This window comes from Panthera pardus, unplaced genomic scaffold (assembly GCF_024362965.1).
Source record: "Panthera pardus isolate Hobbes unplaced genomic scaffold, ASM2436296v1 HiC_scaffold_20, whole genome shotgun sequence".
Lineage (NCBI taxonomy): Eukaryota > Metazoa > Chordata > Mammalia > Carnivora > Felidae > Panthera > Panthera pardus.
In genome coordinates, this window is record NW_026526766.1 from 57,603,125 (window position 1) to 57,619,975 (window position 16,851).

The window sequence follows — 16,851 nt, forward strand, 5'->3', positions numbered from 1 at the left end:
ACCACTACAAAGGGTGCTGACCACTGATACAGAATAGATCATCTTCAGGTTAAGAAAATCTTCTATTAATATATGTTTTTGAATGTTTATTTTTGAGAGACAGAGAGAGAAAAGAATGTGTGAATGCAAGCGGGGGAGAGACAGAGAGAGAGGGGGACAGAGGATCTGAAGTGGGCTCCACACTGACACAGACAGCCCAGTGGGGGGCTCAAACTCACAAATGTGAGATCATGACCTGAGCCGAAGTTGGACACTTATCCAACTGAGCCACCCAGGTGCCCATTCTATTAATACTTTTTAAAGAGTATTTACAAAGGAGACCACCACTTCTTTTGAGAAAATTAGGTTTTGTTTTGCTCTATTTGATCCAAACAACTTTTTTTTTATTTTTTTTTTTTAACGTTTATTTATTTTTGAGACAGAGAGAGAGCATGAACGGGGGAGGGTCAGAGAGAGAGGGAGACACAGAATCTGAAACAGGCTCCAGGCTCTGAGCGGTCAGCACAGAGCCTGACGCGGGGCTCGAACTCACGGACCGCGAGATCATGACCTGAGTCGAAGTCAGACGCTCAACCGACTGAGCCACCCAGGCGCCCCTAAACAACTTTATTTTTTAAGACCTTACTATTTTTCATGGACTCCTAAAACTTTATATATCCACAAGATTTCAGAACCTTCTCTGGTAGGCTTTTTTTTTTTTTTTAATCTTTACTCATTTTTGAGAGACAGAGCACAAGCAGGGGAGGAACAGATAGAGAGGGAGACACAGAATCTGAAGCAGGCTCCAGGCTCTGAGTTGTCAGCAGCATAGAACCCAACGCAGAGCTAGAATTCACCAGCCTTCAGATCATGACCTGAGGCGAAGTCAGATGCTCAACCAACTGAGCCACCCAGGTGCCCCTCTGGTAGGTTTATTCTTAAGTCATCAGAGATCTTTTAACATGAACAATTTAGTGTTTTTATGATGCTCTCTCAGTCTCTGTCAACACTGCTGATTTTTTGGTTAAGGGACTGAAGTATGCTGTACTCAACTAAAAATCATGTTCTAGAGGAGATGCAATTCCCTTCCCCATTTGCCGATGTCTTCCTCTGGATAATGACCGTAATCAACATGCTACATGCTGTTACCAAATATAGAATTCCAGGTCTCCTGGGTGGCAAGAGCCCTCTCTGGTGCCTAAGGTGTCTCCCATGGTTAATTCAAGTCTCACTAACTTGGATTCCCAGAGAATTTTATTTCTCTGAAATGTCAATAATTTGTAAAATATTGCAAGACAAACATTGTAATGGATCTAAAAGTCAATCCTGTGGGCAAATGATTATAAACTCTAATGTATGTTTCTAGTCCTACCTTCCAACCATACTTTAAAGAAAAGACCAATTATTTATATGAGGTATGAAGTTAAGACTTAGGAATTATTTTACCTTCATGCTGACTATTGCAACTCGGAGGTTTGTCCCACCGAGATCAACAGCCAAGGCACTTAGAGTTTCAAGAATATGGTCAATATCTTGAGAGATATTCTCCTTCACAGGAGGAAAGCAGAATTTCTTTTGCAGTGGCTCTTGAAGATCAATAGATTTGAGAAACTTCAAAATCCTTGGAACAGCATTTCCATCCCCATATATCTTTGAACTGCAGTATCAAAAAAGTCAAATTAAATGCTTCTCTCATACATGTGAAATGGTATGGAGGACACGGTACTAATAGAAACCAAGACTTCAGGTAATAAAGTTGTGCTTCTTCATTTTGAAATAACATCCGATATCTTTAGCATATTATCAACGGAATGTCTAACTCCACTGTTGGTTGAAATACAACTATTCCAGACTGGGATACCATTAACAAATGTCTCTATCATCAAAGACAAATTACCTTTGTTAAGCCAATTTCAGAATATAACATAATTTGGGACAATGAATCTATTTATTTATTGCTTTTTAAACCTTTACATTCGTGAGGAAAAAAAAGTTATTTTCAGAATTCAAACATTTCAAACATCCAAATAAAGGAAAATCTCATTAATTTGAAACAGAAAGGTGAGCAGTCTAAATTAAAATGCTGAACTAGACTATTTTTAAAGAAAATCAGTTATTTTCTAATATTTATAAAAAGTCAAAGTAGGTTAAGGAAGTATTTCCTGGCAGAAGTGCTATATTAATTAACTGAGACAAATAAAAAACAGCTATCCTCCATTTGAACCCCTGGTAGAGTAATAGGGGTTCTATTACCAAGCCCTGTCTCCCTGACAGCTAGGGACCCCTAGGGATATATAACAAAAGCTCTGTTAAAATGACTGAAGAATGATCACAGCTTAAAAACAGTGCCCACAGCTCCCCCTTTTAAATCACTTCTTTAGAAAGGGTATATACTCACCAAGGGTACTGTTTGCCAAACTGAAGATGCAGTGCCTGTAGTATTTTGTCTTGGGTATCAGCATCCCGGACATGAAGGACATTCTCCCCTAGATGAACCCAGTGACACATTACAATGATTTGGAAGTGGAAATATCCAAAGAATAAAGAAATTAGCAATGTGTTGTGCTCATTAACCTTGAAACCCAGAGGACTTCAAATGAGTCTATCAGAGAAACATCGACTTTTCTCCTTTATACCTTTAAAGCACTTTCAACAAGATTTCCATGTACCAAATACTTAAGGACACTAGGGTCATTTATTCCCAAAAAGAATAAATCAAGTTTTTGTTGATTTACTGAAATAAATGATGTACATTAATCTAGTACCCACTTACCCCCCACCCCTCATCTAATCGTTCAGTGCGTCCCTTCTTTCAATCCACCCTGCTTTCCATCTACTCGGCCAGGTGTTCATCAGCAGTCAGGCCAGGTCGTTCCATTAGTCTATCAGCCAGTCAGCTGTTCAGTCACTTTTTCTCCATATATTTTCTGGCCAGTGCAATGGAGTAAATACAGTGAAAATGGCCATATTTTTCAACAGACCTAGCTAAGAAGAGAAGAGCTGGAAAGAGGCATGGGGTTGAGGAAGGGGTTGGTTTTCAGACGTGAGAGGTGAAGGCATGTTTAAATGATGAGGAGGCTAAAGAATCATGGTAGAGAAAGGATACCCCTGAGGTCCCTGAGAAGGCAGGAAGGGTATGGATCTAGAACACGGGTAGAAGGCTGAGCAATGGGCAGGAAAGAGATGCCAACCCTTCCAATGTAAAGAGGTATGAAGGAAAGGATGGATGGACATGTGTTTATAGAAGTGTGGTGACAAATGACAAAGTACAAGACTGCCTTTGACTAAAGACCCGATGCCAGATCCAGTGTTCAATTCTTCTTTCACATTGTCCTTGAACTCTGAGCAGCGTTCAACACCATCTCCTGGAAACACTTTCTTTTCTGGGCTTTAATGCTATCACACTCCTGGGTTTCCTCTGGACTCACTGGCAACTCCTTTTCAGTCTTCCCACTGGCCCCCTCCTCCTCACCAGAACTCTAAATGCTGACTAGCTCCGGCAGTTGGTTGTGGATTCCATTCTCTTCCCTATTTACGTGTTACCCTGGTTAATCTCCTATAATCCCTTCATTTTATTTAAAAAAAAAATTTTTTTTAACATTTATTTATATTTGAGACAGAGAGAGACAGAGAGAGACAGAGCATGAACGGGGGAGGGTCAGAGAGAGGGAGACACAGAATCTGAAACAGGCTCCAGGCTCTCAGCTGTGAGCACAGAGCCCGACGCGGGGCTCGAACTCACAGCCCTCACGGACCGCGAGATCATGACCTGAGCTGAAGTCGGCCGCTTAACCGACTGAGCCACTCAGGCGCCCCAATCCCTTCATTTTAAATGACATCTCTGGCAGGGTGCACCATTATCTCCATATCCTTTGTCTGTACTAGCATCAGAATTTTTAGCCAGGCATCTGATAATCCAGCTCAAGACTATATTCTTCACCTTCCCCTACTGCTAGCTGTGACCCTGTGACTATGTTCTGACAGGATACATGAAGAAATATTTGAAATTTACAGGTTGCGCTTTTAAAAGAAGGACATCTTCCCTCCTCTTCCTTCCCAATGACTAAAACGTGGACTTGATAGCAAGATTAGCATCCCTCAAGCAGACAGATGGAGGCTAAATTTCTGATAACCATGGAGTTATACCAATGAGAAACAAAGAAAATCCCACTTAGGCACTATTATCTTGGTTCTCTCTGTTACAGCAGATGAACTAATATCCTAACTAAACAACATCCACGTGCCAATCACTCTAAAACTTCTATCTCCAACTCTGACTCTCCCTGGAACTATCTAGCTGCTTGTCTGCCATGTCCACTTTGATATCTAATAGGCATCTCGAAATTAACACATCTATTAGAAAACTCTTAATTGCACACCCCCCCCCAAATGTGTTCCTCCCACGGTGTCCCCTATATCAGCAAAGAGTGCCCCCACTGCTCAATCCAAAAATCTGCAAGTTTCTTCCTTTCACCGCTCACATCCAAGCAGCAGCAAGTCCTATAACAATCCCCAAATCTAACTTTTGTCCCTTTCTGTTATTATCATGTACTCTAAGCCACTATCAACTCTCATATCAACTGAAACAACCTCTCAAGTAGTCTCCCTGCTTCCACTCCTGTCCCACCACATTCCACTCTCATAGAGCAGCAGAGTGGTTTTTCCAAAATGCAAGTCACATCGTGTCATCCTCCCATAAATGGCTTTCCATGATACTTGGGAAAAACCCCAGATTTTTTACCCTGGCTTACAAAGGTCTGCCTCCTTCTCTGACATCATCTTGTATCGCTCTTCCTCCCGCCCAGTACCCTCCTGCTACACTGGCCTTTTGCTGCTCAAATACATCAAGCTTGTTCCTGTCTTAGGGTCTTCTCACTGGCTGTTCCCTCTGCCTTCTCTCTGATCCTCACACAGAGGATTCACTGTTACTCAGATCTCAGCTGAAGTGTCATCTCCTCAACGAGGCCTTCCCTGATGCAGTCTAATGTAGCCCGGCACATCACCTGCAGGTTATACCCTGCACACCACACATAAATTCTGACAGTCTTTTTTTTTTTTTTCTTTTTTGTCTATCATCTATCTCCCCTCCCACTAAAATGAAATTCCACGAGAGCTGAGCCCTTGTTAGTCTGGTTTACTGACAAATCCCAGTGCCTACACATACTAGGTGTTTATTAAATATTTTCTTAATGAATGGAGTCAAAAGAATTTCCATTCAGTGGTTTGTATTTTCTCTGTGAAGTGGAGAGCAAGGTAATATGTTAAGAATGAAAGGGGATATCAAACTCAATACCCAAAAAACAAATAATCCAGTGAAGAAATGGGCAAAAGACATGAATAGACACTTCTCCAAAGAAGACAACCAGATGGCCAACCGACACATGAAAAAATGCTCCACATCACTCATCATCAGGGAAATACAAATCAAAGCCACACTGAGATACCACCTCATCACACCTGTCAGAAGGGCTAACATTAACAACTCAGGCAACAACAGATGTTGGCAAGGATGTGGAGAAAGAGGATCTCTTTTGCACTGCTGGTGGGAATGCAAACTGGTGCAGCCACTCTGGAAAACAGTATGGAGGTTCCTCAGAAAATTAAAAACAGAAATACCCAACGACCCAACAATTGCACTACTAGGTATTTATCCAAGGGATACAGGTGTGCTGTTTCAAGGGGACACATGCACCCCAACGTTTATAGCAGCACTATCAACAATAGCCAAAGTATGGAAAGAGCCCAAATGTCCATCGATGGATGAATGGATAAAGAAGATGTGGTGTATATACACAATGGAGTATTACTCAGCAATCAAGAAGAATGAAATCTTGCCATTTGCAACTACATGGATGGAACTAGAAGGTATTATGCTAAGCGAAATTAGTCACAGAAAGAACTAGAAGGTATTATGCTAAGCGAAATTAGTCGGAGAAAGACAAATACCATATGACCCATATGAGGACTTTAAGACACAGAACAGATGAACACAAGGGAAGCAAAAATAATATAAAAACAGGGAGAGGGACAAAATATAAGAGACTCTTAAATATAGAGAACAGAGAGTTACTGGAGGGGTTGTGGGAGGGGGGGATGGGCTAAATGGGTAAGGGGCATAAAGGAATCTGCCCCTGAAATCATTGTTGCACTATATGCTAACTTGGATGTAAATTAAAAACAAATAATAATAACGTAAGGGAAAGAAGACCTAAAGACAACAGAAAATTAGGGTAGCAATTACGAATAGAGAAAAAGCAGAGCTGAAACTAACCTCCTTGATTCTAGTCTTGTTCTTTTTTCACAAAGTCCATACATTTTTCCATTAGCTACAGAAATATATTTCTATGTATAGTATCAGAATTTGGACTACTATTAAAAACAAGATCTAACTCAATTAGCAAATTAATAATAAAATTTCTTTATCCTTCAGCTATTAAGGGGGCATCTTAGAGTTTTCATGCTCTAAACTACTCACTAAAAGTACTCTACTGTACCCAAAAATGAGACTAGCATTCATATACTTATAATATATTCAACGATTCTAACTTACCCACAGCCATCAAAGACCATAATCAGCTAAGAAACTCTTAGCTCTGATATTACAAAAACAATAAAAATAAATGTAGAGCCCTAAAAAAATCTGGTAATCACTTTGTGCTATTTATAGATTTTAGGCTACAACTGGTCATTAACCTCATTCACTCACTGATTCATAAAAATATATGCCAGCACTGCCTTGTAATAATTCATATACAGAATTTTAAAGATGTTACAGATGTATGAGGGGGAGCCAATACTTAATGCCTCTTCTCTCACCTTCTCCTAGCTACTGCCTACCATGGGAGGCCAAGTTACTAATCTGATTGGTTAGACAGCAGGGCAATGACCACACTGTGCTTGCCAGAGCCACTGCTTTCCTATATATCTCTAGATAGCTGAGACATGGACAAAAGTAAATACCTGTTTCTCTTCCAATCTGACGTGTTCCAAGATTAATCACAGGTGTCCCAAAAGCTCCAACCTCTCGTACTCCACAGCTGCTGTTCCCAATCATACAACCAGCATGGGCAACCAGCTGTATAAACTGGTCAAATGGGACGTGTTTAACTGCACGGAAGTTGGGATGATGCTCAATGCCCTTCTTCCGCATCACTCGAACCATCTCTTTGCTCCCTGTGATAATGAAAATCAACTGTTAAATGGTTTATGAGATTTAAAAAACCATTTTCACTGGCAAGTATAGCCCCACTTAAAGAAATTGTTCTATGCAAATGCACAATGGTTATTAGGGAGATAATAATTTTAATTACTGATCTTTCCAGGAATGATGAATATTTAAAATGTCTGGTCAGCTCTCTGCTTCAACTCATCTAGGAACATTAAACAGCATTCATCAAAGTAAACACCTCTTACTAATCCCCCAATAAAAGCCTTTACATTAAACAACAACTAAGAAGCAAGACTGGCCAACAGTCTCTCTCTCTCTTAAGCTGGGAGTTCCTAAATTGAAAGGTCTCGGGCTCCACACACCAAGCTGATTAGAGAGCCTCTGCCTTAGCTATGCTCATATTTACCCTAACAACTGCTCAACTGGATAGCATCCCTGATTACATGGACTAAACTCCAACAAAATGCATGTAGATCCTGATATTGTGGCTGGTATTTTATATTAAATGCAGGATTATTTAAAATGGTACAGGTGTATGAAGGGGGAGGCAATAATTAATGCCTCTCTGCTTGCCTCTTTACTCACCCTTTCCTAACCAGCATCTAACAAGGGAGATAAGGTTGCTAATCTTATTACTTAGACAAGACCGTGAGCACCAAACTGTGTTAGCACACCATATTTAATGGTGGGCAGAGCCACTGACGTAACAGAAGTTGGGCACACATGTGCTTTCTCTCTTTTTAACTTCCTCTATGTGGCAAGGTAGGTGACAGACTCAGGGTCTAACTCCCTACTGCAGGCCTGGCCACCTCTCTCTATATCCAGTTCTGCCAGAGCACATCAGTCATCAACTATAATTATTGTAGTATTTAGTATGCCAGAAGGTAGTACTATTCTGAGATTCAGATTTAGGCTCACTGAAGGCTTTCTCTGGCCTTAAGCCTAAACCACAGACACTACTTCTATTCTCCTCCATTGGGGAATTGGGCACTAAGCCTCATAATGATAAATGGATGCCGTGATTCTTACTTCCCTAAAGTTCCTTGTGTTAATTTTGTCAAAAGCCCTGTGAGGAGGAGACGGGCATGTAGCAGACATGACTTGGGCATTCCTGGGACCCTTTATTTTCACTGGGGAAAAATATCTCTAATTCTAAAGTGTGTACAATCAGGAAAGTATATTATAAACAGAGTATCGCGGACAATGAATATTGAATCAAAGATATATAATTACATTACCAAATATTTATAGAAAATTTAAAGGGTTAGAAGAATCAATATTAACATTTTTGAAATACTAATGTTACCTGGATGAAACCTGGGTTGGGAGTTCTTCTTTTTTCCAACTAACATCCTACTTTGTTTCCCCTAATAGAAAAGATTATTCAAGAGACACTAAGAAGGATACTTTCAGAGTAAGATGCTGACATCTTGGTACTGCAGAGAAGGGTCCTGCCTCCTTTACCAAAAAATGCCTAAAAGCTCAGCAACGAGTGGTGTCAGCTAAACCAGTACTTGAAAATTCTGTAGCACCAGGCCCTGCTCTGCATTTCTCACTTATAGCTCACATTCCCATTAACCTGCCTAAGGTCTCACTAGCACCAAAGGCTACAGTACCATCCACCAGTAGGTGATCAACCAGGTCAGGCTTAAGGACAAACTGGTTGGGGACTCCGGATCTAAACTGCCTGTGCTCAAGATTAAGGTATAGCTAATATAAATAAGGGAACAAGAAATAACAGTAAGGGCTATTTTATTGCACTCACTCGGATCATTACTTTCCTAGAGATACCCTTTCACTTTCTAAGGTTTGTCTTTTAGCTACTGCATTTTCTCATTGGTGGAAACTGGGGGACAGAGACTAAACTTGGAACTACAGTGGAGATTAGAGAAAACTTGTTTTAAGTATTTCTTTCTTTCCTACCCAGTTTCTATCAGACTTGGCAAAAACATCACAAACTTCAATCTACTACAAAATTGGTGACCCCCTAAAAACTGGAATGCATTTCAGAATACAGTGGCCTTCAATGATAAGATAAGATAGGAGGGGCAGTCAAAAGGGGACATAATAGAAACATAAAATCAGAAAAGGAGGTGGCATAATTTCATTTCCAATTACCTGCATCAATGTTTGGAAACAGAACTAGGGTCCGCTTGTTAAATGAGATAAGCGCATCCAATGTTAATTCAAACATTTTTATGGAATGCTTAATGTCAGTGGTCACAGGGTGCTGTAGCGCAACAATGTAATCTTTAGATTTTACATCATCACCTGTTTAAAGAAAATCAAACCACGTTGCTTCATTAGTTAAGAATCTTAAAGAGGAAGAAGCAAATTCTAAAGCGTAAGACCCCAAAGTCTGTGTTTTCAAAAGTTCTAAGGAAAAAACAGTTTGTCACATTCCAGGTAGAGTATCTGGACATAGGATCAAACACTAAGAACTTGGAGCGCCTGGGTGGCTCAGTCGGTTAAGCATCCTACTCTTGATTTTGGCTCAAGTCATGATCTCACAGTCCTGAGATCAAGTTCCGAGTTGGGCTTGGCACTGGATGTGGACCTTAAGATTCTCTCTCCCTCTCTGCCCCTCCCTGTGCACTCTCGCTCAAAAAAATAAAAATAAAAAAAAATAAAAAAGTAAGAATTTAGAGCACCAAGTCCAAGAATCCAGCAAATTTTATAAAGGTGCTTGCTACCATAAACAAAATCTCTAACTTTAAGTAGCTGTCACTAGAACCCATTGTTTTAAAACCCAAAATAGTTCAGGGGCACCTGGGTGGCTCAGTTGGTTAAGCATCTGACTCTTGATTTCGACTCAGGTCATGAGATCAAGCCCCAAGTCAGGCTCTGCACTGACAGCATGGAGCTTGCTTGGGATTCTCTCTCTCCCCGCCTCTCTCTGCCCCTCTCCTGCTCACATGCACACTCTTGCACTCTCTCTCTCTCTCAAAATAAACTTTAAAGTAAATAAGTAGGGGCACCTGAGTGGCTCAGTCAGTTGGGCATCCAACTCTTAGTTTCAGTTCAGGTCATGATCTCAGTCTGTGGGATCAAGCCCCACATTGGGCTCTGCACTAACAGCATGGAGCCTGCATGGGATTTTTTCTCTCCCTCTCTCTCTGCCCCTCCCCTGCTTCTGCTCTAAGTAAACATTAAAAAATAATAATAAAAATAAATTAATTAAATAAAATCCAAAATATTTCAAAGCATTAGAAAAATGTAAATCTTCTCCGTTTCTAGCAAATTACCAGCAGTATTAATGAATCGATGAAACTCAAGATTACTTTAAGGTGTAAACATGATCTCAGGGTTCATGAGTTCGAGCCCCACATCAGGCTCTGTGCTGACAGAACGGAGCCTGCTTGGGATTCTCTCTCTCCCTCTCTCTCTGCCCCTTCCCTGCTCACACGTGGGTGTGCACTCTCTCTCAAAATAAGTGAAAATAAAAACTTGAAAAGTCTCAGAGAGGTGAAGTCATGCCATAAGGTGAGATCTATGAACTAAAACTTTAGCCTTCCGATTTCTAACGGAATATTCTACCTACAACGGTTTCTGAAAGAACTGAAACATACCCAACACCGACAAAAACAACCATCAGAGTGAATACAGTTTGATACGTACCTAACCACATCCGAATGATGCTCATGTAGTCTTTGTTCTTGGCAGAGAGAAGTTTGTCATAGGAAGGGCAGCCTGCCAGAAGGATGCGATCATGGTCCTCACACATGGATATCAGGTGCTGCTCTGCACTTCGGGTGCAACACACATGATAATGAGCCAGTTTTGTTATGGCATGTCTGATAGAATCGTCAATGGTCCCACTGACTTCTCCCCCTTCAATATGAAGGATTCGGATATTCATCAAGGCAGCAGAAGTAGCCAGAGCCAGGGCATCAAATCTGTCTCCATGAACAATCATGATATCAGGCTTCAAACGATTAAGGACATCTGGTAGCTTCACTAGGGCCAGGCCTACTGACTCCACCATGGCTGCCTCATCTTCCCCCCTAACAATCGTGTGTAGCCTGGTGTTAATGTCAAAGTCATCTTGTTCAATCATGCGATATGTGTTCCTAAAGCAGGAAAGAAATAAAGATATGAGAGCATGTTCTTCAACACAGGACAATAAAAACATATGAAAAACCAATCTAAGAGCAACCCTGAAGGGAGAAATATTTTATAAGATGTACTTGTTAAAATAGACAAACTGAGGTGTAACTTACACACAAAAATTAAAAAGCATAGATCATTAATGTACAGATCCCTTGATTATCTTACATAAATACCCCTATAGCTACTACCCAGATCAAGATATAACATATCCAGCACCCTCACTAGTATCTCACTAGTGTCTCACTAGTGTCCTGGCCAATACCTGGGCACTCAGGGTACTGGGGGAGAATTTATTAAAATAGAAACCAAAGTTTTTGGTGGTTGACTTTTCTCTTTCTCTTTTTATAAGTTTTTTTTTAAAACAATACGCTACCTAATTTTAAAAAAATGTTACTTATAAAAGAAAAGCTCATTTTTTATTAAAAAATAGGCAATCAGGATCCCTGACATGTCACTACACTATAAATTTCTGAATGATGGAAATTCTCTTCTGAATTTGTACTGTACCATTAGTGCAGCATAATTCTGAATGGGGTGTAAATGTAGGTTTTACAGCATTAAATTGGCTATAAAATGTAATTTCATGTCTGTTTCATGCTTTAGTAACAATAGCAATTCTCAGTGCCTCAAAGTTTCCTGTCTGTTATGACTGATTTAAAAAGATATGGTTTTTAATAAACATATAATAATGTAATTCTGTATAATTTTTCAAAATCTGTATTTTTAAATTGGAAAATATAGAAAATTATCCTCCCTAAACCTACCACTCAGCAATATCAGTGTAATCATTTTTATTTTTTTTTTCTTGCCATTTTATGCATGATACCTTAACATGGGGAGAACACACACAATTTTATAATCTATTTAATCCATTTCATACAATATTTTCTCTGATCATGATTCTTTACATACATCATTTTACATCATGTGGATGTGCTAATAGTCATTTTACAGATTCCTTGGGATTTTCCTACACAAACCATCATGTTGTCTCTAACAACGGTCTTTACCAGATTGAGTAATTTCCCTTCTATTCAAAGTCTGTTAAGAGCTTTTATCATAACTGATTTAATTTTGTCAAATGCTTTTTTGACCTCTCTTGAGATGATCTGGTATTTATTTCCCCTTTATTCTGTTAATATGTGAATAACTCTGATTTTCAAATGTTCTATCAGTCTTGATTTCCTGAGATAAACCTACTTGGTTATGATGTATTAGCTGTTTTTTATATTGCTGAATGTGATTTGTTAATATCTTGTTAAAAAATTTCATGTCTATGGGGGCACCTGGGTGGCTCAGTCGGTTGAGCATCTGACTCTTGACTTTGGCTGAGGTCATGAATCACAGGGTGACAGGATCGAGCCCTGCATTGGGCTCCGTGCTGAGCATTTAAGGTCTTCTCTTTCTCTCCCCGACCCCCACCCACATGCTCTCTAAAATTAAAAAAAAAAAAAAAAAAAAAAAAAAAAAAAAATATATATATATATATATATATATATATATATATGTTCATAAGGGATACTGGTGTAATTTTTTTTTCCTACAATGTCTCTGTCAGGTTTTATTATCAAGATTATGCAGATTTTATAAAACAATCTGGGAAAGTTCCCCTCTCATCTATTTTCTAAAAGAGTTTATGTACGATTGGTGTTATTCCCAGGGCGCCTGGGTAACTCAGTTAAGTGTCTGACTCTTGATTTTGGCTCAAGTCATGATCTCACGGTTTGTGAGTCTGAACCCTATATCGGGCTCTGCACTGACAGCATATCGTCTGCCTAAGATTCTTCTCCCTCTCTCTGCCCCCTCCCTCACTTGTGCATGCTCTCTCTCTCTCTGAAAAATAAACTTAAAAAAATTTTTTAATATAGAAGAATTTTGGTGTTATTTCCAAACAAAGGGGGAAAAAGAGAAAAAGACAAACCAAGAAACAGACTCTTAACTGTAGAGGACAAACTGATGGTTACGGCGGTGGGAGGGCAGGAATACATGAAATAGATGATGGTGATTAAAGAGTATACTTATCATGATGAGTACTGGGTAATGTACACAATCATGATATTATATACCTGAAACTAATATAACACTGTATGTTAACTATACTGGAATTAAAATTAAAAACTAAAAAAAAAAAAAAAAAAAAGACTGGCATTATTTCTTGCTTAAATGTTTGATAGATTTCATAAGTGACCCCATCTCTGTAGGAAATTATTTTCATAGGAAGTGTTTAATAATGAACTCAATTTCTTTGATACAGGACTATTGTGATTTTTCTATTTCTTCTATGTCAGTTTGGTAAGCAGTGTTTTTTTTCAAAGACTTTGTCCATTTTTTTTTTAATTTTTTTTTTTTTTAACATTTTTATTTATTTTTGAGACAGAGAGAGAGCATGAACGGGGGAGGAGCAGAGAGAGAGGGAGACACAGAATCGGAAGCAGGCTCCAGGCTCTGGGCCATCAGCCCAGAGCCCAACGCGGGGCTCGAACTCACGGACCATGAGATCGTGACCTGAGCTGTTGGACGCTTAACCGACTGAGCCACCCAGGCGCCCCGACTTTGTCCATTTTATATACACTGATTGCCAACTTTACTGGCCTAATATTTTTTTATTCTTTTAATGGCTAGAAGATCAGTTGTGATATCCTCTTTCTCATCTTAAATTGGTAAGATCTGTGTTCTCTTTTTCTTATGCTCTGCTAGGAATTTGTCAACTTAATATTTTTAAATATAATTCTTTTATTGCTTAACCTACTTCTGTTTCATTGAATTCCACTCTTCATTCTTTTCTCCCTTCTACTTACTTAGGTGTCTTCTCATCTTTTTCTCATTTAAGAAAGTGAAAATAGACCATTAACTCGAAACTTCTCCTTTGTTATCTAAGTATTTAAAGCTATAAATTTCCTCCAAGCACTCCTTCATCTATACCCACAAATTTTGATATACTGTAATATTATTCAGTTCAGAAGATTTTCCAATTTCCCTTAAAACTTACTTGGTCCACAGGCTTAGAACTCAACAGTAAGAACGGGGTGCCTGCGTGGTTCAGCTGGTTAAGCATCTGACTTTGGCTCAGGTCATGATCTCACAGTTCGTGAGTTTGGCCTTGCATCAGGCTCTCTGCCCTCAGCTTGGAACCCACTTCGGATCCTCTGTCTCCCTTTCTGCCCCTCCCTCACTTGCTGTCATGTTCTCTCGCTCGCTCTCTCTCAAAAATGAATAAACATTAATAAAAAATTTTTAAAAAAAGAAGAACTCAGCAGTAAGAGAAAACAACCTAATTTTTTTAATTTGAGAGACGGTGTGCATGAGCAGTGGAGAAAGGCAGAGGGAGAGAGAGAATCCTAAGCAGGCTCCACACTCAGCCAGAGCCTGACACAGGGCTCAATCCCACGACCCGGGGATCATGGCCCAAACCAAAATCAGGAGTTGGATGCTCAACCAACTGAGCCACTCTGGTGCCCCAAAACAACCTGATTTAAAAATGAGCTAAAGACCTTAACAGACACCTCATCACAGATGATACAAAACTGGCAAATAAGCATATGAAAAGCTGCTCCCCATCATAGAACACAGAAATGCAAATTAAAACAATGAGATACTGCTACAAACCTATTAGAATGGCCAAAATCAGAACACTGACAACACCAAATGCTGACAAGGAAGTGGAACAACAGGTACACTCACCCACTGATGGTGGGAAAACAAAATGATACAGCCACTTTGGAAGACAGCTCACTAGTTTCCTACAAAACTAAAATATTCTTACCACACAATCCAGCAATCATGCTCCTTGGTATTTCCCAAAGGAGCTGAAAACTTATGACCACACAAAAATCTGCAAAACGGATATTTACAGCAGCTTTATTCATAAATGCCTCAACTTGGAAGTAACTAAGATGCCCTTCAGTAGGTGAATCAATCAATAAACTATGGTATATCCAGAAAATGGAATATTATTCAGTGCTAAAAAGAAAGGAATATCAAACCATGAAAATACATGGAGACTTAAATGCATATTACTAAGTGAAAGAAACCAATCTGAAATGACTGTGTACTTTATGATTCCAACTATGACATTGTGGAACAGGCAAATCTATGGAGATGGTAAAAGGAACAGTGGTTAAAGAACAGATTTTTAGGGCAGTGAAAGGAAACGACTCTGATACTATGATGGTAGATACGTGTCATTATACATTTGCCCAAACATATAGGATTTAAACCACCACGGTGAACCCTAATGTAAACTATGGACTTTCGATAATAATGAAGTACCAATTTAAGTTCAACTGTAACAAATGTACCACCAGGGATGGAGGGCTGATGTTGAAAATGAGAAAGGCTATGCATGTGTGAAGGCAGAACCCTCTGCTCAATTTTGCTGTAGACCCAAAACTGCTCTAAAATTTAAAAAAAAAATTTATTACCAACTTATAGGAAATGAATGAACAAATGAATTTCTAAGTAGTCTGTTGTTACTTATTTGATTTTCTTTTTCACCCAATTCTTAGGAGTATAAAAATACTATGTTTTTAAAAAATGTTTATTTATTTGACAGAGAGAGAACACACACGTGGGTACAAGCAAGAGGGGCAGAGAGATGGGGGGGGGGGGGCGAGGGGGTAGGTAGAGAGAGAGAATCCCAAGCAGGCTCCATGCTGTCAGCGAAGAGCCCCATGCAGGGCTCAAACCCGTGAACCACGAGATCATGACCTGAGCCGAAATCAAGAGTCAAATACTTAACCAACTGAGCCACCCAGACACCCCTAAAAATGCTGTTTTTAAAAAAAGTACCCAGGTAGTTGAAATAGAAGGTAGCTTATTTTTCTGTTGTTTTAATGTCTTTTAATATAATAATACATTCGAATGGTTTAAAATTTAAGATACAAAAGGTTCTACAGGGAAAAGGCTACCTTCTCACTTTTGTTTCCCAGTCATCCAGTTCCTCTCCCAGAAACTTATGTCAGTGTACTTCATACAACATTTCCATTAAGTACCAGTCAAGTTTCCTATCTATCAGTCTCACCAAACAAATACTGCCTTTCTAACCTTATAGTGGCTGGCAGATAAGAAACCTAGCACAAGTTCCTTCACAGCCTCTTTTCCACTAGTCTTCCTGTCAAATTCTTCTCACAGAAGTAAAAGAACCACTTAGACTTTCATCTCAGGCTCTGGCTAAAATTTCTCTTCTACTTTGCTCTATGTACATACGAAAACCCAGTGGATTTTCTTAGATAGCCAGAATTCATTTGACATGTTTAAAACCTATGAATTTTTGAGCTAGCCATAAGTTTCTTCTCTACTTTATGTATTTATGTATTTACCTAGAGCGGACTGGTTTTTAGAGACAGGTTTTTGTTTGCTTTTGCTGTTGTTGTTGTCTTGCTTTTAAAGAATAGTCTGAAAAAGGCAACTGTACTTTAACACAAGGTTCTCTCACATGTAATAGTGTATTATTGATATCTTTGGAAACTGCATTAATATTTTTATGCCACAAGAGTGCACTAAATGCCACTTTATTACACAGAACACAATGAATGTTTATCTCTGGTTTAGACATTCTATTCCAAGATTTCCCACTGTCATTTTTTCAAATTTAG

At 39.2% G+C, this 16,851-nt stretch overlaps 1 protein-coding gene across 6 annotated transcripts in view; it reads right to left on the bottom strand.

The window, feature by feature from the left end:
* Window positions 1-16,851, bottom strand: part of GNE (glucosamine (UDP-N-acetyl)-2-epimerase/N-acetylmannosamine kinase) — a 38,369-nt gene that overhangs the window by 15,501 nt on the left and 6,017 nt on the right. For all 6 annotated transcript variants that reach the window (XM_019454501.2, XM_019454502.2, XM_053908094.1 and 3 more), the window contains 5 exons: window positions 10,766-11,217; window positions 9,266-9,418; window positions 6,940-7,152; window positions 2,378-2,465; window positions 1,426-1,636 (listed from right to left, as the gene is read on the bottom strand). In XM_019454501.2, coding sequence (XP_019310046.1) covers window positions 1,426-1,636; window positions 2,378-2,465; window positions 6,940-7,152; window positions 9,266-9,418; window positions 10,766-11,204 — 1,104 coding nt within the window. In that variant the 5' untranslated portion in view covers window positions 11,205-11,217. The remainder of the gene's footprint in view (window positions 1-1,425; window positions 1,637-2,377; window positions 2,466-6,939; window positions 7,153-9,265; window positions 9,419-10,765; window positions 11,218-16,851) is intronic.